This window comes from Salmo salar, chromosome 12 (assembly GCF_965601325.2).
Source record: "Salmo salar chromosome 12, fSalSal1, whole genome shotgun sequence".
Taxonomy (NCBI): Eukaryota; Metazoa; Chordata; class Actinopteri; order Salmoniformes; family Salmonidae; genus Salmo; species Salmo salar.
In genome coordinates this window covers 4,649,498-4,671,680 of record NC_138302.1, presented here as the reverse complement: position 1 = coordinate 4,671,680, position 22,183 = coordinate 4,649,498, and the positions used below count along the sequence as shown (strand labels likewise).

At 39.7% G+C, this 22,183-nt stretch overlaps 2 protein-coding genes across 3 annotated transcripts; one reads left to right on the top strand and one right to left on the bottom strand.

The window, feature by feature from the left end:
• Positions 1-284: 284 nt before the first annotated feature.
• On the top strand, positions 285-10,597 carry LOC145859375 (uncharacterized). Of its 2 annotated transcripts, none has more exons than XM_082958469.1 (2): positions 285-1,206; positions 9,061-10,597. In XM_082958469.1, exons 1-2 carry the CDS (start codon positions 654-656, stop codon positions 9,312-9,314), a joined length of 807 nt encoding a protein of 268 aa, XP_082814595.1. In that variant the 5' UTR covers positions 285-653; the 3' UTR covers positions 9,315-10,597. The 2 variants fall into 2 exon arrangements, 1 of the variants encoding a protein (XP_082814595.1); XR_014379555.1 differs by having other exon boundaries at positions 292-4,810.
• A 3,179-nt stretch (positions 10,598-13,776) lies between these two features.
• On the bottom strand, positions 13,777-21,535 carry LOC145859374 (uncharacterized). The gene is made up of 2 exons (XM_082958468.1): positions 20,991-21,535; positions 13,777-16,891 (listed from the first exon to the last, which is right to left on the bottom strand). Exons 1-2 carry the CDS (start codon positions 21,112-21,114, stop codon positions 15,900-15,902), a joined length of 1,116 nt encoding a protein of 371 aa, XP_082814594.1. The 5' UTR covers positions 21,115-21,535; the 3' UTR covers positions 13,777-15,899.
• Positions 21,536-22,183: the final 648 nt, after the last annotated feature.

The window sequence follows — 22,183 nt, the reverse complement described above, 5'->3', positions numbered from 1 at the left end:
CAACAACCCTCGCGTTGCATGCGCCATGCTTTACCAACTGAGCTACACAGAACTATTCTAACAGTATGTATTCATAATGTTCATATTCACATGTAGCTACAGGTCTGCATTAAACTATTCTAACAGTATGTACTCATAATGTTCATATTCACATGTAGCAACAGGTCTGCATAGACGAAAGTTTTGGCTGTAAGAAGTCAGACAAAACATATTTCCTTTCCTCATCTTTAAATTCTTTAAATTAATAAACAATGTAGTGAATATTTTTCTAAACTGCGTTAACCATTCCAATCAGCTGACGGCGATATGCGTCTTCAGATGGTGACGTCATATCTAGTGGACTAATCGACACCGGATGCTGTTTCAACAACACGGATACTGACTCATTCAACCACCTCCGTAGCCTGATAGCCAACATACAACCGAAAACAAGTTCTTTGGACCATTTTTGTGTGTATTGATCTCGGTGTTTTTAACACAATCCTCTTTACGTATCTACTATTTAACTTAAAGTAATTTGCTTGTTAAATGTACAAATGTGGATTATACTAAGTCTAGCACTAAGCTTATCGCTAATGCTAGCTAGCCCGACCATGAGGTCGCTAAGCTACTCTCCAGATGAAGAAGAGGTCTGCTGCACGGAGAAATAAGCTATGGGGCTGAACATTGTCATGAAAGAATATGAGGAGGATATTACAGTAAAAGGAGAGGAAGAAGCTTTCAGAATGAAAGAGGAGGAAGAAGAGGCTATCAGTATCACATTGAAAGAGGATGTTAAAGTGAAAGAAGAGGAGGGGATAGAGGCTGTCACAGTGGAAGAAGAGGAGGAGGAGGATATTGCATTGAAAGGAGAGGAAGAAGCTTTCAGAATGGAAGAGGAGGATGTTATAGTGAAAGAAGAGGAGGGGATAGAGGCTGTCACAGTGGAAGAAGAGGAGGAGGAGGAGGATATTACAGTGAAAGGAGAGGAAGAAGCTTTCAGAATGAAAAAGGAGGAAGAGGAGGATGTTATAGTGAAAGAAGAGGAAGAACCTTTTAGAGTGAAAGAGGAAGAGAGGATAGAGGCTGTCACAGTGGAAGAAGAGGAGGTAGAATCTTTCAGGATGAAAAAGGAGGAAGAGGAGGCCATCACATTGATAGAAGAAGAGGAGAATGTTTTGGGAGATGAAGGAGAGGAAGAGGAGACTGGAGATCTGATTAACACCAGTGAGTGCTGTCTTAAAAACACAGCCAGAAACTCTGCAGTTGTTGAACTAATGTGTGGTTTGAAAGCCAAAGGGTCATTGCACTGAAATGTGCTCCTCACCAGAACCTCAAATATAAGCTTGTAAAACTCCCGTTGTGTGTAAACAATGCAAATGTAAACAAACACTGTATTTGACTCAAAACGTGGTTAAAACAATCATTTTGATCTCATGGTCGGTCCTTGCATCACAGCTCTGTCTATGATTTAGAGTTGTTCCATTTCTTCACATCCTCAGCTACTCTCCCCTATCTGTTTATTAGGACAGTGGAGATATAAAACGTTTAAGTACCAATAAGGTGTATGATATTTATGGCTCTACCTTTCTCACTCATTATTATTCATGATCCATTCATGATTATCCCCCCCCAAAAAATATTTGTATTTTATTTAACCAGGCAAGTCAGTTAAGAACAGATTGTTATTTACAATGACGGCCTACCGGGGAACAGTGGGTTGTTCAAGGGCAGAAGGGCGGGCAGAACGACAGATTTTTAACTTGTCAACTCGGGGATTCGACCCAGCAACATTTCGGTTACTGGCCCAACGCTCTAACCACTAGGCTACCTACCGAACCCATCATGTTAGCATCCACAAAGTGTTAAGAAACATATTCTATTCTTGTGTGACTCGTATGACACAATACATTATTTTACCGTTGTTAGGTTCTAATTCTCAGAGTGAAAACCCAAAGGAAAAAGCTGAACCAGTTTATTCTTCCCAGAGGGTCAATCCAGTTGGATTAGACAAAAAACCTTAGATTAGACCCCCCCCCCCCTCATCACTAATCCGTGGCTCTCTCCCCTTATCAATGCCTGCCACATGTGATCGCTTCCCTGCACTCAGTCTTTCAATAGGATCCCTGATATAATGTAAACATTATACATTACCCTCTCGCCCTCATGTTCATGAATAAGTATATTTCATATTCTCAGAACCCAACACCATTCATTTCTATCGGGTACACATCATCTGAAACACAACCAAAACAAACTGCAAATGTATCCAACAAGTTTGTAGAGTCACAAGCTTGATGTAGTCATTGCGTTCTAGGAATATGGGACCAAATACTTTAATTCACATAAAAGTGAATTTATCCAAATACTTATGACGCATTCAAATGGGGGGACTAGATACATGAAGTGATTTAATTTCTAAATGGTAAAACAGATGCCCTGAAAATACCCTCAAATAAAAGGTGATGTTCTGTACTGTCTCATATGAAACATTTGATCTAAAATGCTTGAGTACAGAGCCACATTAAACGGTTTATCTTCCCTGTCCAGATAAATACGTAGAGGAGTACAGAGCCACATTAAACGGTTTATCTTCCCTGTCCAGATAAATACGTAGGGTATTACAGAGCCACATTAAACGGTTTATCTTCCCTGTCCAGATAAATACGTAGAGGAGTACAGAGCCACATTAAACGGTTTATCTTCCCTGTCCAGATAAATACGTAGGGGAGTACAGAGCCACATTAAACGGTTTATCTTCCCTGTCCAGATAAATACGTAGAGGAGTATAAATAGTTTAAGCAATAAGGCCCGTATAGCACAGGTATGACAACCTGATCTACATGAATGCAGCTTCCACTTCATTAAAGCCGTTAGATGCAGTTTATCATAGCGCTCTTCGTTTCATCACGGGTGACAGGTTTTGCACTCCACTGCTTGCTCTATCAGAAAGTAGGATGACCCTCTTTGACCTCACGTAGGTTGAAACACTGCATTTTATTCATTTATAAAGCCCAACACTTGCAACGAGATTGGTAAAGTATAACTTGTGTGCAGTGTTCAGTGCCTCTTTGTATGTAGTCTGATGATATACCAGGGACTGGGGATGCAGTTAGGTTTGTATGCAGTCTGGTGATATACCAGGGACTGGGGATGTAGTTAGGTTTGTACAGTCTGGTGATATACCAGGGACTGGGGATGCAGTTAGGTTGGTACAGTCTGGTGATATACCAGGGCCTGGGGATGCAGTTAGGTTTGTACAGTCTGGTGATATACCAGGGCCTGGGGATACAGTTAGGTTTGTACAGTCTGGTGATATACCAGGGACTGGGGATGTAGTTAGGTTTGTATGCAGTCTGATGATATACCAGGGCCTGGGGATGCAGTTAGGTTTGTACAGTCTGGTGATATACCAGGGCCTGGGGATGTAGTTAGGTTTGTATACAGTGTGATGATATACCTGGGCCTGGGGATGCAGTTAGGTTTGTAGCAGTCTGGTGATATACCAGGGCCTGGGGATATAGTTAGGTTTGTATACAGTGTGATGATATACCTGGGCCTGGGGATGCAGTTAGGTTTGTACAGTCTGGTGATATACCAGGGACTGGGGATGCAGTTAGGTTTGTATGCAGTCTGGTGATATACCAGGGACTGGGGATGCAGTTAGGTTTGTATGCAGTCTGATGATATACCTGGGCCTGGGGATGCAGTTAGGTTTGTATGCAGTCTGATGATATACCAGGGACTGGGGATGCAGTTAGGTTTGTATGCAGTCTGATGATATACCTGGGCCTGGGGATGTAGTTAGGTTTGTATGCAGTCTGATGATATACCAGGGACTGGGGATGAAGTTAGGTTTGTTTTCCTCTAGCTATTCTCCAGTTTGCTCCCAGCAGCGTTCATAGAACATAGATCCCTGTTAAACTAGGCTGCAGAGTTCCTAGTTTGACAGATAATTCAACCAGTGTGTGGCCAGTGGGTTTCTTTAAATGAATGAATATCAAACTGCCTTAATAAATACAGATGTGAAGGATAGTTTGTTTTAAATTCTCACTTAAAATATGCGCTGCTCTATTTGAACGTCTCAATATAATATTATTATTTCATGAAAGGAATTAAAAAATACATTTATCTGCAAATGAAAAAAAATAAAGTATCTTAACTGCGTTTCCCTCCAGTCAGCAGACGGCGATGTGCGTCTTTCAGGCGATGCTGCCAGCGTGACGTATAATCTAGTGGACGGTTCTTCATAAACAGCTCGTCAACCACCTCGGGAGCTTGCTAGCCAACATAGCCGAAAGATTCAAGCTATTTATACGCCTTCGGTCTATATTAGCTACTGTGTTTTAGACACACTTCTGTCGTATCTACATGTTAACCTATTTAATATAACGTTATTTTTTATTAGTCAGCTATAGTAGCTGGCTGGTTAAGTTAGCATTAGCCTAGTCGCTTATGATAGCTAGCTAGCTAACATCCCCGAACATGAGCTCCCTAAACTACTCCCCTCCTGTTAAAGAAGAGGAGGTCTGCTGGACGGAGAAAGAAGCTCTGGGGCTGAACATTGTCGTGAAAGAGGAGAAGGAAGAGGAGGATGTTACAGTAAAACAAGAAGTAGAGGGTGAGGCTGTTACAGTGAAAGAAGAAGAGAAAGACGTTTCAGTTAAACAAGAGGAAGAAGAGGATGATGCTATTTTTGGAGTGAAGAAGGAAGGAGAGATTATTGTCACATTGAAAGAGGAGGATGTAGTGTTTGGAGTGAAGAAGGAAGGGGAGATTACTGTCACATTGAAAGATGAAGAGGAGGAGATAGGAGATCTGATTAACACGAGTAAGTACCGCCTTCAATTATTTTTGAACTTTGGATATTCGGAGTTGGTTCGTCAATACCTCTTCAACGGAGGGCCCTGGGATGATGACTGGTATGTCTAGAATCAGACGGCGTAGAGAACAAGCTACCCCTTGTTTTCTCCGTTCCGTTTCCAAAAAGTGACTTAACATATATATTTGAGAAGGGTCTATCTGCTGACCGCAGACTGGGGGCCACGGCATGTAGTGATGAATATGCATAGCGATCTGGAGACAACTCCTATAGTGTTTTTATCAAAGTTTTCGGTATGTCAAGTGTCCACATAACAACTTAAGAATTATGAAACTTCTGTTGGATCAAGTAAACCTCACTTAGCAAATAAGCCATTCATTTTGTTGTTGACCAAATTCAACACTTTCCACATTGGGTTGATAATTGTTTCCACTTGGATACAACCTACTGTAACCTACTGGCATGACCTAGAGAGATACAACCTACTGTAGTCTACTGGCATGACCTAGAGAGATACAACCTACTGTAACCTACTGGCATGACCTAGAGAGTTACAACCTACTGTAGCCTACTGGCATGACCTAGAGAGATACAACCTACTGTAACCTACTGGCATGACCTAGAGAGTTACAACCTACTGTAGCCTACTGGCATGACCTAGAGAGATACAACCTACTGTAACCTACTGGCATGACCTAGAGAGTTACAACCTACTGTAGCCTACTGGCATGACCTAGAGAGATACAACCTACTGTAACCTACTGGCATGACCTAGAGAGATACAACCTACTGTAACCTACTGGCATTACCTAGAGAGTTACAACCTACTGTAACCTACTGGCATGACCTAGAGAGATACAACCTACTGTAACCTACTGGCATGACCTAGAGAGATACAACCTACTGTAACCTACTGGCATGACCTAGAGAGTTACAACCTACTGTAGCCTACTGGCATGACCTAGAGAGATACAACCTACTGTAACCTACTGGCATGACCTACAGAGATACAACCTACTGTAACCTACTGGCATGACCTAGAGAGATACAACCTACTGTAGCCTACTGGCATGACGGGCCCTACGACCGGCTGCCTAGGGCAACCTACTGTATTCTACTGGCATGACCTAGAGATTTACAACCTACTGGTAATTCTAAACTTTCTCTCACTTTTATGGGGTATTGTGAAGTCCTTATGAGGTATTGTCTGAAGATTGATAATTTAAAAAAAAAAAAGTCTTCCATTTTAGAATAAGGTCGTAACGTAATGTAACAAAATGCTTAACCTGTTGGGGGTAGGGGGCAGTATTGACACGGCCGGATAAAAAAACGTACCCGATTTAATCTGGTTACTACTCCTGCCCAGTAACTAGAATATGCATATAATTATTGGCTTTGGATAGAAAACACCCTAAAGTTTCTAAAACTGTTTGAATGGTGTCTGTGAGTATAACAGAACTCATATGGCAGGCAAAAACCTGAGAGGATTCTATATGGGAAGTGGCCTGTCTGACAAGTTGTTGTTCATCTGGGCTCTTTTTATTGAAGACTGAGGATCTTTGCTCTAACGTGACACTTCCTACGGCTCCCATAGGCTCTCAGAGCCCGGGAAAAAGCTGAACGATCTTGAGGCAGCCTCTGGCTGAAACACATTATCGCTTTTGGCAAGTGGCCAATCAGAGTACTATGGGCTTAGGCGCGTGCCCGAGTCGACCCCATGCTTTATTTTCTTTCGTCTGTTTACCTAAATGCAGATTCCCGGTCGGAATATTATCGCTTTTTTACGAGAAAAATGGCATAAAAATTGATTTTAAACAGCGGTTGACATGCTTCGAAGTACGGTAATGGAATATTTAGAATTTTTTTGTCACGAAATGCGCCATGCTCGTAACCCTTATTTACCCTTTCGGATAGTGTCTTGAACGCACGAACAAAACGCCGCTATTTGGATATAACTATGGATTATTTTGAACCAAACCAACATTTGTTATTGAAGTAGAAGTCCTGGGAGTGCATTCTGATGAAGAACACCAAAGGTAATAACATTTTTCTTATAGTAAATCTGACTTTGGTGAGTGCTAAACTTGCTGGGTGTCTAAATAGCTAGCCTTGTGATGCCGGGCTATCTACTGAGAATATTGCAAAATGTGCTTTCACCGAAAAGCTATTTTAAAATCGGACATATCGAGTGCATAGAGGAGTTCTGTATCTATAATTCTTAAAATAATTGTTATGCTTTTTGTGAACGTTTATCGTGAGTAATTTAGTAAATTCACCGGAAGTATGCTAGTTCTGAACGTCACATGCTAATGTAAAAAGCTGTTTTTTGATATAAATATGAACTTGATTGAACAAAACATGCATGTATTGTATAACATAATGTCCTAGGTGTGTCATCTGATGAAGATCATCAAAGGTTAGTGCTGCATTTAGCTGTCTTCTGGGTTTTTGTGACATTATATGCTAGCTTGAAAAATGGGTGTCTGATTATTTCTGGCTGGGTACTCTGCTGACAATCTAATGTTTTGCTTTCGTTGTAAAGCCTTTTTGAAATCGGACAGTGTGGTTAGATTAACGAGAGTCTTGTCTTTAAAATGGTGTAAAATAGTAATATGTTTGAGAAATTGAAGTAATAGCATTTCTAAGGTATTTGAATAACGCGCCACAGGATTCCACTGGCTGTTACGTAGGTGGGACGATTTCGTCCCGCCGGCCCTAGAGAAGTTAAAAGGGGTCTGAATGAGAGCATGTTGTATGTTCTAGGGCAGATTAAAAAAAATGTGTTTTCTTTCTACCGATTGATTGGTTGAAATGTTATGATGTGTATTTGTTCATATAGACACACCCCATGTGTTTAATAAAATCAACTGTATGTGCAGAACTTGAACTGTACTGATGCTTCAAGTGTTAGTCCGTGTTAGTCCGTTAGGACACAGAGATACTTAGCTCATAATGTGTAGAGAACTGTTCCTTGGTGGATAGGCTATTGGACATTTAGAATGACAACACATTACAGAGTAGCCTAGTGGGATTATTCACAAAATTATCTGGTGATGAAATGTAATGAAGACAAAGACATTTTAGTTTCCATGTTTCACCCTAAATATTAAATGATATATATAGTCCATGGTCTATGTTGTTGTTAGGTGAAGTTATGGGTCCTACAGTAGGTCTATGTTGTTGTTAGGTGAAGTTATGGGTCCTACAGTAGGTCTATGTTATTGTTAGGTGAAGTTATGGGCCAATTGGTTAAACACTTAGTGTACAAACCCTTATTGTCAGGCTGATGGCAAAGCTAGCCAAAGAGCATTTTACTGGTTGAAGTATTTTTTAAGTATAAAGCAGTTGATTTGCGACAATAACACAAACATATTAAGCAGGTGATTCAAGCGAGCCTTACAATTATAATCTTAAATTAGTGGGAAATACACTCATAATCAACCTGTAAATGGAGGCTGTTTTTGCTGTCAGCCTATGAGAACTCCCCTGAGTTTTCCCCCACGGTGGTGAATTAGTGAATAGACACAGAGCTTAATGTGAGTTTCCTTGAGTAGCACTCCTGATCTTGTGCTGTAATATTCAGAATACATTGTGAAAATCTAAAATCTTTGCTCACTATTTTTGCTCCAGGCAGATATACTACATCCATAACTAGTGGTTTCCTCATTACCAGATATACTACATCCATAACTAGTGGTTTCCTCATTACCAGATATACTACATCCATAACTAGTGGTTTCCTCATTACCAGATATACTACATCCATAACTAGTGGTTTCCTCATTACCAGATATACTACATCCATAACTAGTGGTTTCCTCATTACCAGATATACTACATCCATAACTAGTGGTTTCCTCATTACCAGATATACTACATCCATAACTATCGGTTTCCTCATTAGCAGGAGAGGAGTTTCTGCAACCATATTGTGTGTGCATTGCCCTCGTGCTGCAATTTTAGCAAACACAGAAAAAGGCCTTTATTGGAGACCAAAAGTCGTCTGGCACACTGCTGAGGATTTGAACAACTTGAATAACTTATTTCTAGCCTACATTCATCGATGTTACTTCTGTGAAAACAAGACTAAATCTGACTATTGTTGCTATCTTGACTGTCTTAATTTTCAAATTTAACAGACGTCAATTGTTGTACAGTTTCATGGGTACGCTCTGGGCATCACCCTTTACCTCAAATAAATAGTGGATTTCTGCTGTTGTGGGCCTTTAACCATCTGTCTGACTTTGTTGTTCACACAGGAGAGAGACGGGACTATCGTGGATCCTCTGGGGAGCCTCAACAACATCATGATGCTGAAGAGGCAGAGAAGAGTCTCTCCAGATCAGAACTACTCAAGAAACACCAACAGGGAAGAAATCTCACTGCTGCTCTGACTGTGGGAAAAGATTCAACTCTTCATCAAACCTTAAAATACATCAAAGAATTCACACAGGAGAGAAACCGTACGGCTGTGATCAATGTGGGAAGAGTTTTACTACATCTAGCTATCTAACAATACACCAGAGAACACACACAGGAGAGAAATCTTACGGCTGTGATCAATGTGGGAAGAGATTTATTCTGCTACAAACCCTGAAATCACACCAGAGAACACACACTGGAGAGAAACCTTATGGCTGTGATCAATGTGGGAAGAGTTTTACTCCATCTAGCTGTCTAACTATACACCAGAGGACACACACAGGAGAGAAACGTTATGCCTGTGATCAATGTGGGAAGAGATTTATTGGCCTACAAACCCTGAAATCATACCAGAGAATACACACTGGAGAGAAACCTTTTAGCTGTGATCAATGTGGGAAGAGTTTTATTGGCCTACAAACCCTGAAATCACACCAGAGAACACACACTGGAGAGAAATCTTATAGCTGTGATCAATGTGGGAAGAGTTTATCTCACCCAAGCAGCCTGATAGTACACCAGCGGACACACACAAGAGAGAAATCTTATAGCTGTGATCAATGTGGGAAGAGTTTTTCTACATCTTGCTATCTAACTATTCACCAGAGAACACACACAGGAGAGAAACCTCTTGGCTGTGATCAATGTGGGAAGAGATACTCTTATAAAAGATCTCTGATTAAACATCAGAAAATACATGAAGGAGTTTTTTCATGATATCGATGAAATAATGTCAGAATGTAGAATGTTTTAACATTGTAGTAGGAGTATTTTAATGATGTCACAATGTAGAGTGTTTTAACATTGTAGTAGGAGTATTTTAATGATGTCACAATGTAGAATGTTTAAACATTGTAGTAGGAGTATTTTAATGATGTCACAATGTAGAACCCTAAACGTTTGTCCCCTGTTCTATTGATTTCAGCATGATATGGATATTAGCCTCAGGGGGAAAATCCAGGCTCTGAAATGGAAGAGTTACTATTTATGAGATTTAACAAAGAGTGACAAAAAAAATGTGTTACACTTACCATGTTGGTGACCCACTTGAATCAAAATGCAACACTTCAAAATGTTTAGGTTTTCAATTTATCACAAACTGTTTCTACATATTGGTTATTGATTTGGACACGTTAAAACTGTGTTTTGACATTGCACTATTCTCATTTAGCAAAATGTCATTGAAAAGACGTTGAAAATAAGACTATGCCCGAGGTCCAATATATGTTCGGTTGTTGTTGAAAGTTGAAAAGATGTCTTTTCGGGTCGTTTTTTCAATGACTTGAAAACAGCTTAATTTCAACGTACTTGCAGCCTATACACATGGACGCAGTATAATAAATTGGTCTATAATCTATTTTATTAACAATCCTACATCACTCCAGTATTTCTTTACAACATTCAAGTGCTAATTGTCTTTATTCCACTACTGAAGAAGCATGACTCAAATCACCTCATATTAAAAAATATAAAAAATTATCTATGAAATGTATGTATTCACTACTGTAAGTCGCTCTGGATAAGAGCGTCTGCTAAATGACTAAAATGTAAAAAATTTCAAACATTCAGCCTGACAAAATCCATTTTTTTAAAATTATTTCATGCCTCACCATTAGGTTCATTATTGTCAATATGTATTAACAAAGGGGTGTACATTTGGTTTTGATATTTCATATTTACAATTCATGTAATACTTATTCATGCAACCAACTGACAATTTTTGGGTACAATTATATTGACATTGTTATCCTGCTTTTAGAATATCAGGAATCATTCTCAGATGTGCCAACCCAAATGTACTAGAGCATGACATTGGGGACTGGGCCCCGTTCCAACAACATACCTATCACAGTGCCATCCGTTTTGTCACCAAAGCCCCATATACTACCCACCACTGCGACCTGTATGCTCTCGTTGGCTGGCTCTCGCTTCATATTCGTCGGCAAACCCACTGACTCCAGGTCATCTATAAGTCTTTGCTAGGTAAAGCCCCGCCTTATCTCAGCTCACTGGTCACCATAACAGCACCAACCTGTAGCACGAGCTCCAGCAGGTATATCTCACTGGTCATCCCCAAAGCCAACTCCTCCTTTGGCTGCCTTTCCTTCCAGTTCTCTGCTGCCAATGACTGGAACGAATTGCAAAAATCACTGAAGCTGGAGACTTATATCTCCCTCACTAACTTTAACAATCAGCTGTCAGAGCAGCTTACCGATCAATGCACCACTACACAGCCCATCTGTAAATAGCCCACCCAACTACCTCATCCCCATACTGTATTTATTTTTTGCTCCTTTCCTCCCCAGTATCTCTACTTGCACATCTTCTGCACATCTATCACTCCAGTGATAATTGTAAATTGTTATTATTTCGCTATTTATTGCCTTACCTCCCTAATCTTACTACATTTGCACACACTGTATATAGATTTTTCTATTGTGTTTTTGACTGTACGTTTGTTTATCCCATGTGTAACTGTTGTTTGTGTCGCACTGCTTTTCTTTATCTTGGCCAGGTCGCAGTTGTAAATGAGAAGTTGTTCTCAACTGGCCTACCTGGTTAAATAAAGGTGAAAAAAACATTCTGACATCATTTAAAGTTGAAATAAAGATGTGTCACTAGCTTCTAGAACTCTCGTCCCCTTGGAACGAGCCCAAACAAAACTCATCTCCAATACGGAAAAACATGCAATAATGTAGCTGGTCAGCCCTACACTCTGAGGTGGAAGGCCGAGAGCTCGATGACACAAGGAGTTCAGAAGCCTTATATAGTCAAACTATCTTGTGCATATAGAAAACACGTGATCTTGGTATATGTACGTGTGTGGAGAACGAGACACAGACTTAAGTGTGAATTGGTCGTCTCGTTCTGTAGCAACAGCTAGTTATTCTAGTCTTCTAGTGAGGTGTCAAAACAACAGGAAATCACCCTAGACATAGTTCCTCTGAAGTAGATCAACGGTTCCCCCGAATTGGGACAAGCAAGCGAGTGTCTAGAGATAAATCAGACCCAGCCTGAACTGTGTGATGTAGTAGGGAGTTGTAGTTTCTCTAGAGATAAATCAGACCCAGACTGAACTGTGTGATGTAGTAGAGAGTTGTAGTTTCTCTAGAGATAAATCAGACCCATACTGAACTGTGTGATGTAGTTGTAGTTTCTCTAGAGATAAATCAGACCCAGACTGAACTGTGTGATGTAGTAGGGAGTTGTAGTTTCCAACAGGCCAATATTCTACATAGTTTAGCGCATAAAACGTAATTAACTACAGTGACCATAATCCATTGCTTGCCTACTTGTCTTGTCTGTGTTTCTTTTACACCGGCTATGTAAAAGAGACAGAAGAATGCACGATGGTCAATGCAATCAGGGATCCTTGGGACATCCCTACCCTAAACCCTAACCTTAACCCCTACCTTAACCTTTTTAAATGTCAACTTCAATGGGCTAGGGACGTCCCAAGGATGTATCTCTACCTGAAAATACATGATCTAAGTGATTGATAGTTGGTATTCAGCAGTCATAAAGCCTTATTTACTTTAATGAACTACTAAAATAGTGATTTTGTCAGACAGCAGCTCTACACTTTATTGACTGACTGATCCTTCCATCCCTCCTCAGCCTTCCTCTCCTCTGAAGACCCAGTGGGGGTGGAGCTCAGTCAGAGAGCTGTTGAGGGACTGGTTAGGAAGAACACTTCTACAGCCAGAGAGGTGAGAGGTCACACATGGTTTAGATGGTAAATATTTATGTCCCCTTAGCGGTTCATCACGTCAGCAAAAGGGAATATGTTCATTTACATTAGTGCAAATTGTCCACTGATATTGGTGTAATTTCTCACCCCTTTTGGCTGTATGAAAGTTAATTTCCCCTCAGACACACACATTTGTTCTTTGATATTATGAAGGTCATTTGTTTATAATGTACTTTTCCCCACTCATTCACCCCATCTCTTTACATTGCTGATGCATATTCGGTGGCCTGACTGCATCCAGACTGTCAAAGGCCCATCCTGGTAGATCTGAACCTAATGCAGCTTGGAGTGATCGGATGACAGAAGTCACATTTAGGTGCCAGGTGTAACTGAGGCCATAGATGCTCCATATCCATTACTTTGAGTGTTTTATATAATATGACTAAATGTGTTTCTGTGTTGCAGGGACAGTCAAGAAATGGAACAGCAAGGCCACAGAACATGACATAAGCAGAGCTGTGGGAGACCACCTCAAGCCCCTGGTAGAGCCGGGGGTGGTGTTTACCACTCCACCACGCCTTCAGCAGGCTGGAAAAGTGGGATTGATCTGTTTGATCCATTTGTTTGTTTCAGTTTTCAGTAGTTGAATCCTTTAACATATTGTTGATTTAAACATTTTTCATTTTCAACAAATGGACTGGTTGGTTGAAAAGTGATACTCAATGTACATACCAGCACTATTTTGACATAGTGGAAGATACACTTTTTCATAGTAAGATGGACCAAGATACATGTTGCTTTTGTTCATTGGTTTTGCAAGAGTCTGTTGATTGGTCAGTCATTGGGTTCATTTGTTTTACAATATGTTCAAATCAAGCTTTATTTATACAGCATATTTCAGACATGGATGCAACACAATGGCTTCACAGGAAAAAACTACTAAACAAATATTTAGTACACAACAAACAGAATAATAACAAAGACTAATGAGCATTATGATGAAATGCCATCGATTAAAAAACTAAGAAATGGATGCAATATCCAACCCAAAATATAAGCTTGTTTTAATCCATTGTTTGTTGCTAAGTTCCCCAGCAAATATCTCTAAAATAGAAGAGGGGATCAAATGAAGAGTCACTGACAACAACCACAACTAAACAGGTGGGGTTTTAGGAGGGGTTCTGATAAACAGGTGGGGTTTTAGGAGGTGTAACACATACTGACTAACGAGGTGACACCAATCAGTGCGTCCTACGTGCTAACGAGCTAGACCTGCTAACGGAGCTAGACGTGCTAAAGTCCAACCTCAAAACATAAATGGAAAAACCAAAGCCTGTAACACCTTCCCCCAACAAATATATCCTATATTTTTGTTGGACAAGTTTGCTCACCACCAACAGAAAACAACTTCCATTTCTCATTATAATCAACTACAATGCTTCACCTTCTACAATGTAAACATGGTGTCTACTGGCTGTAAACTATTAAAAAAATGTTTAATTTTTCAAAAATTCTAAATACATTTTCTACAATGTAATTTTTTGCTTCTAGAACTCCCGTCCCCTTGAAACGAGCCCAAACAAAACTAATCTCCAAAACGGAAAAATGTGCAGTCAAAATAAATTGTGATCCATGGTAACTCACTGGCAAAATACAAAACGTTTTGACTGCCCACCCTTGAGACAATCAGCAACCAAGTTGTCCTTACCTCAGACATGTCTGATTTCAAGAGGAAACTCCTGCAATATCCGTAGTAACTTTCCACCTCACTGCAGAGCTTCTCTCTCTTTTCAGGGTTCACTAGATAGGCTGGTTGTTGGATCGGGGCCCAGTCCCCAATGTCATGCTCTAGTACATTTGGGTTGGCACATCTGAGAATGAATCCTGATATTCTAAAAGCAGGGCAACAATGCCAATATAATTGTACAAAACAATTGTCAGTTGGTTGCATAAATAATTATCATTACTAAATGTTACATGAATATTAAACATGAAATATTTGGTTGCATCGTCTTATTTTCAACGGGTCTTCAATGACATTTTGCTAGGTGGGATAGCCCCAATGTCAAAACACAGTTTAAACATGTCTAAATCAATAACCAATATGCAGAAACAGTTTGGGATAAATTGAAAACCTAAACATAAAATGTGCTATATACACAAACATCTGCCACAATAATCATATTACTTGTAATTTTTTTAACAAACAACTTTTAAAATGCACAAGCACCAGAAACGCTGTTGTTTTGACAAGTAGCAATAAGAGGATATTATATTTACATTTTTAGCAGACGCTCTTATCCAGAGCGACTTACAGTAGTGAATGCATACATCTCATACAATTTCATACATTTTTTTTTTTTTCTGTGATATCGATTAGGGGGGGTATCAGGTTGTACATGCTGTTGAAACTAACACAACTAAACTAACACAACTAAAAAAACACATGGAAATGGGAGATATATTTTACCTCACTGGTTAGAGGACAACCTGCAGTAGACAGTCAGCTACATTTTGGAGTGATACATTTAAATGTGGGGGTCGCGAAACAAAGGAACAACACTTATGTCATAACTCATTGATATGCTAAAATCATTTGTGTGACAGAAGGGAGATGAGGTTGCACGTCCTGTTAAAACTAACAGCTCAAAAACCACACGGAATCTGGGAATAATGTGTACATCACTGGTTAGAGGACAATTTGTAGAAAACAGCTAGATGCATTTTGATTCCAGTGCGTCACCAACATGGTAAGTGTAACAGAAGTCTTTTTTTGTTTGTCACTCTTTGTTAAATCTCATAAATAGTAACTCTTCCATTTCAGAGCCTGGATTTTCCCCCTGAGGCTAATATCCATATCATGCTGAAATCAATAGAACAGGGGACAAACGTTTAGGGTTCTACATACCATTATTTCATTGATATCATGAAACAACTCCTTCATGTATGTATTTTCTGATATTTGATCAGAAGTCTTTTATCAGATTATCTCTGGTCACAGCTATAAGATTTCTCTCCTGTGTGTGTTCTCTTGTGTACTGTCAGACCGCTAGATGAAACAAAACTCTTCCCACATTGACCACGACTATACGGTTTCTCTCCTGTGTGTACTCTCCTGTGTACAGTCAGCTTCCCAGATTGACCAAAACTCTTCCCACAATGATCACAGCTAAAAGACTTCTCTCCTGTGTGTGTTCTCTGGTGTTGAGTCAGAGTGCTAGATGCAGCAAAACTCTTCCCACATTGAGCACAGCTATAAGGTTTCTCTCCTGTATGTATTTTCTCATGTTTTTTAAGGTCTGCTGACTGGGTGCATCTCTTCCCACATTGAGCACAGCTATAAGGTTTCTCTCCTGTGTGTGGTCTCTGGTGTAATGTCAGCTGGCCAGATTGAACAAAAGTCTTCCCGCATTGACCACAGCTATAAGATTTCTCTCCTGTGTGTGTTCTCTGGTGTGAGGTCAACTGGCAAGATTGACCAAAACTCTTCCCACATTGATCACAGCTATAAGATTTCTCTCCTGTGTGTATTCTCTGGTGTTTAGTCAGACTGCTAGATGCAGCAAAACTCTTCCCACATTGATCACAGCTATAAGATTTCTCTCCTGTGTGTATTCTCTGGTGTTTAGTCAGACTGCTAGATGCAGCAAAACTCTTCCCACATTGATCACAGCTATAAGATTTCTCTCCTGTGTGTATTCTCTGGTGTTTAGTCAGACTGCTAGATGCAGCAAAACTCTTCCCACATTGATCACAGCTATAAGGTTTCTCTCCCGTGTGTATTCTCTGGTGTGACTTTAAATGTCCTGAAGAAACAAAACTCTTCCCACAGTCAGAGCAGCGGTGAGTTCTCTTCCCAATGGACCTCTGCGGGTGTTTCTTGAGGTGTTCTAATGGGGAGAGACTCTTCTCTGCCTCGTCAGCATCATGAGGTTGTTGAGGCTCCCCAGAGGATCCACGGTAGTCCCGTATCTCTCCTGTGTGAACAACAAAGTCAGACAAATGATTACAGGCCCACAACAGCGGTAATCCACTGTAAAAGTAATGCCAACAGCGTAGCCATGATGTTGTACAACAATTGACATCTGTAATGAATGTTATAATTATTTGACAATTGTCTTAAAATTAGCAAGAATAGTCATATTTTAGTAGTAACATCGATGATTGTAGGCTAGAAGAAAGTTAAAGTTGCTGAAATCCTAAGCAGTGTGCCAGACGACTTTTGGTCTCCAATATAGGCCCTTTTCTGTGTTTAATAAAATTGCGGCACGAGGGCGATGCGCACACAATTTGATTGCAGAAACACCTCCCTGCTAATGAGGAAACCGATAGTTTTTCACAATGTATTCTGAATGTGAATGGGGGAAAACTCAGGGGAGTAACCTCCATTTCCAGGTTGCTTATGAGTGCATTTCACACTACTTTGGATTATAATTGTAAGGCTAGTTTGAATGTCCTGCTTAATATAATGTTTGTGTCATCCTCGCAAATCAACTGCTTTATAATTAAACATTTCAACCAGTAAAATGCTCTTTGGCTAGCTTTTCCATCAGCCTGACAATGAGGGTTTGTAAACTAAGTGTTTGCCAAATTGGCCAATAACTTCACCTAACAATAACATAGACCTACTGTAGGACCCATAACGTCACCTAACAACAAATATACCTATGTCGTGATGTTTGTCATTCAATTGGAATTCAGAAAATGATTTCCTGGATCAGCTGATGATAGTTGAACATGTGACTGTAACTAAACAGCTACAGTATTAAGTATTATGTGTAATTATTTAAGAACCACATTAATGACAGTATCCATTTGGGTGTTGTCAATCAACTTAAATGACTCAGTTAAAACCATTGGATTTTGCATACTCTGAAATGATTTAGGATATCTGTGCCCATGAAAACTGTTTTCCCACCGTAACATAAGGAGACACTAAATGTTACATAGTTAGAGTGCATTGCAGAGATCTGAATACAACAAACTGTCCGACAGCAAGATCCAGTATTTAAGTTGAAGTTCATCATATGACAAGCTTAATGTTATGACTATAACTACTGTTCCCTGAAGGAGGGAAACTAGGTACAACATACTATTAAATCCACGCCTCGATGGAAGCCCCGCCTTCTACAGGTGATGAGTGTGAGGCTTAGATTTATTCCTTAAATTTAATACCGCTCTTCACCGACCCAGGAAGGGGTGGGGCCAAACAGGTGTTGTACCTCGTTTCCCTCCTTCAGAGTAGAACACCTCTTTAGGAGAGGTGCTGGCTAGCAGAGAAGAACACCTGTTTAGGAGAGGTGCTGGCTAGCAGAGTAGAACACCTGTTTAGGAGAGGTTTTCATTTCATAGGTTTCATTTTAGTATACTGTAACAACATACTTAATGAGTATATACGACATACTATTAGTTAATTGTAGTATACTGTAACTTCATACTTAATGAGTATATACTACATACAATTAGTTAATTGTAGTATACTGTAACTACATACTTAATGAGTATATACTACATACTATTAGTTAATTGTAGTATACTGTAACTACATACTTAATGAGTATATACTACATACTATTAGTTAATTGTAGTAAACTGTAACCGAACCGTTCCCTTTCAGTTGAGCGCTCTTCTCCTGTCTACCGGAAGTTTATGCTGTTGCTATGCAACCTCTTGTTAGCTAGTTAGCATAACACATTACAAGTTAGCCTCTTGGGGCTAGGGGGCAGTATTGAGAATAAAAAAAAAAATATGTGCCCATTTTTAACTGCCTCCTACACCAACTCAGAAGCTAGGATATGCATATTATTAACAGATTTGGATAGAAAACACTCTGAATTTTCTAAAACTGTTTGAATGGTGTCTAAGTATAACAGAACTCATATGGCAGTCAAAACCCTGAGACAAATTCTAACAGGAAGTGGATATCTGATGTGTTGAATTACTTTTAAGCCTATGCCATTGAAACACACAGGGACTTATTAATCATTGAGCACTTCCTACGCCATCCACTAGATGTCAACAGTCTTTACAAAGTGGTTTGAGTCTTCTCCGGTGAAAACTGACCCAAAGAGAGGCTTGGAAAGTTGGTCATAAGCGGATGGCCTATACTACTCCGGCGCTAGCGTCCCACCTAGCCCATAGAAGTTAGACATTTTACGACTTCAGGTGTGTTTTTAAATTAGATCTTGAATACCAGAGTGCTTCATAAATTCAGACCGTTGTCAGGTTGTCTGTTTGTAAATTCAGCCCGTTTCGCTCTCGGAGCCACTGGCTGCTCCGGCCGAGGAGTTGGGTTGATTTGACCGTTCTGACCTTAGCTTGCTAGCTACTTCCAGACACAAATGAGACTCTGACCATTTTACTCGCCCTAGCAGAGCTGGTTAGGCAGTTTTCATGTTATCCAGGGTGACTGTAATTGTGCTGCTGGAAAACATTTAAATTACGTTTTTTTTTGCCAACGTTTACTGACACCTGGACATATTCAACAGGTGTTGAGCGCAAGTAAATTCATTATTCTGCTCTCTGGTACTCAGACGAGAGTGCTCTGAAATCAGAGTAGACAGCCAGAGTGAATTTATGAAAGTACCCGAATGTCCATTGAGAAAACACAACGACTATACCATTTAGCTAAGCTAAGAATGACGGGAATAATCAAGTCAATAAACGTTGGGTAGTTAGTTAGATAGAATATAGTTCATATACTGGCAAGTTTGATGTACGTGAGGAACCTGGTTAACATATGCTAACAAATTGTCAACCAAAATAACGTGTAAAGTAACTTATTTGAAAAGTAATTACTTTATTACATTTTATTAACATTTGTCATAATTAGTTAAAACAATGAATTTGTATCGGCTCTCGATGGACTTCGGCTGCATATTTTCCGCCATTTTCTTCCAATCTGAAAACAATGTGAAGCCACGCCCATTTCCTGAAGAATTGCATTATGGGCCCTAACGTACTGCGTGTTTACGTCATATTTTGGTGAATTTAGTACGACATCCGGGAACTTTTGGCATACTAACTACATCATACTATGACCAATAAGCACACTATATACTCAATTAACATCACAAATAGTACGGTTAGTATGAGTATTCTAACACCGCTAATGACTTATCAACAGCTCTAACAATTTGACCCCCACAGGAAATCTACACTGGCAGTTATAGAAAGACCCATTTACAATATAACCATTGATTCTTGAAGAATATAACTTATAAATGCCTCAAATGTTTCAACTTTATTACCCCACCAGAAACCAAAACATAAGCTTGTATAACGCCACTATTTGTAAACAAGCACTGTATAGCCTTGAAATCTGGTTAAACTATCATTTTGACCTTATGGACAGCCAGTCCGTGTATTTATAGTGTAGTCAATTCAGGGGGTAGTCCTGAGCTGAACTCAAACCTGTGTCCAGCAACTGTCAAGCCAACACCTTATAACTGTTACGCCAAGATGTCTGAACTTCTTAACGAGGTCGCTAGTTGTGTTGGGTTACGGTTTCTACAATAGCTTTCTCTATGAATTTGAGAGTGGTTACATTTCTCCAGCCACATCCCTCAGCTGTTTACCAAACCAAGTCTCAGGGCTGACAATGTTTTGCTATTTAAATCCTAGGTTACCCCTATAAAATAGCCGCACATCTATCAACCAATCTGCAGTTCATACAATAACAAAGCTGTCATTCCACCACTAGTTTGGTTATAAGATGATGATGGGGCTGGAGAAATGTAATTACTCTCAAATTCATAGACAGACCTACGGATGCAAGGACTGACCATCCATGATATCAACATAGTTTTAACCATGTTGAGTGTTTACAGTGTTTGTTTATCATTTAAATTGTTTCTAAACATTGGAGTAAAAAAAGCTTATTTGGGGTTCTGATGGGGTACAACAGTTGAACTAAGCTCATGAGGCATGTGTAATATTCTTCAAGAATCAATGGCTATAAATAAATTATTTTAAAAGTCTATATATGGATGTAGCTATTGCATATTTCCCCTTTAACACCAAACATCAGATCAACAACTGCAGAGTTTGTGCCTCTGTATTTAAGACAGTACTTACTAGTGTTAATCAGGGCCTGTTCACCGTTAGAACCATTGGATGCCTTAACATGCGTTTGGGAAACCGAGGCCAGATATCCAGTTTCCTCCTCTTCATCCTCGTCTTCTTCCAATGTGACAGTCATCTCCCCCTCCTCCTCTTCTTTTACTTTACTCTTTCACTGTGAACGCGTCTTCCTCTTCTACTTGTTTTTGTATTGTGACATCCTCTTCCTCCTCTTTCAGGACAACGTTCAGCCACAGACCATCTTTCTCCGTCCAGCAGACCTCCTCTTCTTTAACAGGAGGAGAGTAGCTTAGTGAACTCATGGTCGGGGATGTTAGCTAGCTAGGCTAATGCTAACTTAACCAGCCCGCTAGCTGACTAATAACAACAACACCGTAAATATGGAATAAAATCTGATAACTAACTAACTAGACGACAGAAGTGGGTTTAAAACAAAGTGGCTAATATACACTAAAGCATCTAAAGAGCTTTATTGGTTCGGCTATTTTGTCTAGCAAGCTACCGAGGTGGCTGAATAACTGTTGTTGCTGTTGAAAGAAGCGTTCCGTCCACTACATTATACGTCACACCAACAGCATCGCCTTAAAGCCCCACATGATGTATTGTTACACCATATAGGAGCAGTATAGACCTAGTCTGTTCATTATATACATCTACATGATGTATTGTTACACCATGTAGTAGCAGTATAGACCTAGTCTGTTCATTATATACATCTACATGATGTATTGTTACACCATGTAGGAGCAGTATAGACCTAGTCTGTTCATTATATACATCTACATGATGTATTGTTACACCATGTAGTAGCAGTATAGACCTAGTCTGTTCATTATATACATCTACATGATGTATTGTTACACCATGTAGGAGCAGTATAGACCTTGTCTGTTCATTATATACATCTACATGATGTATTGTTACACCATGTAGGAGCAGTGTAGACCTAGTCTGTTCATTATATACATCTACATGATGTATTGTTACACCGTGTAGGAGCAGTGTAGACCTAGTCTGTTCATTATATACATCAACCTGATGTATTGTTACACCATGAAAGGAGCAGTATAGAACTAGTCTGTTCATTATATACATCTACATGATGTAGTGTTACACACAAAAAAGGGAAATGATATCATTTTATACTAATACAATTGCTCAGAGAAAGAGATTTAGTTTAACATGTA

Coding starts and splice junctions, on each gene's coding strand:
- LOC145859375 (XM_082958469.1), top strand. CDS start 654: ATGGGGCTGAACATTGTCATGAAAGAATATGAGGAGGATATTACAGTA. Junction 1,207..9,060: donor TGGAGATCTGATTAACACCA/GTGAGTGCTGTC, acceptor TTGTTCACACAG/GAGAGAGACGGGACTATCGT.
- LOC145859374 (XM_082958468.1), bottom strand. CDS start 21,114: ATGACTGTCACATTGGAAGAAGACGAGGATGAAGAGGAGGAAACTGGA. Junction 16,892..20,990: donor ACAGGCCCTGATTAACACTA/GTAAGTACTGTC, acceptor TTGTTCACACAG/GAGAGATACGGGACTACCGT.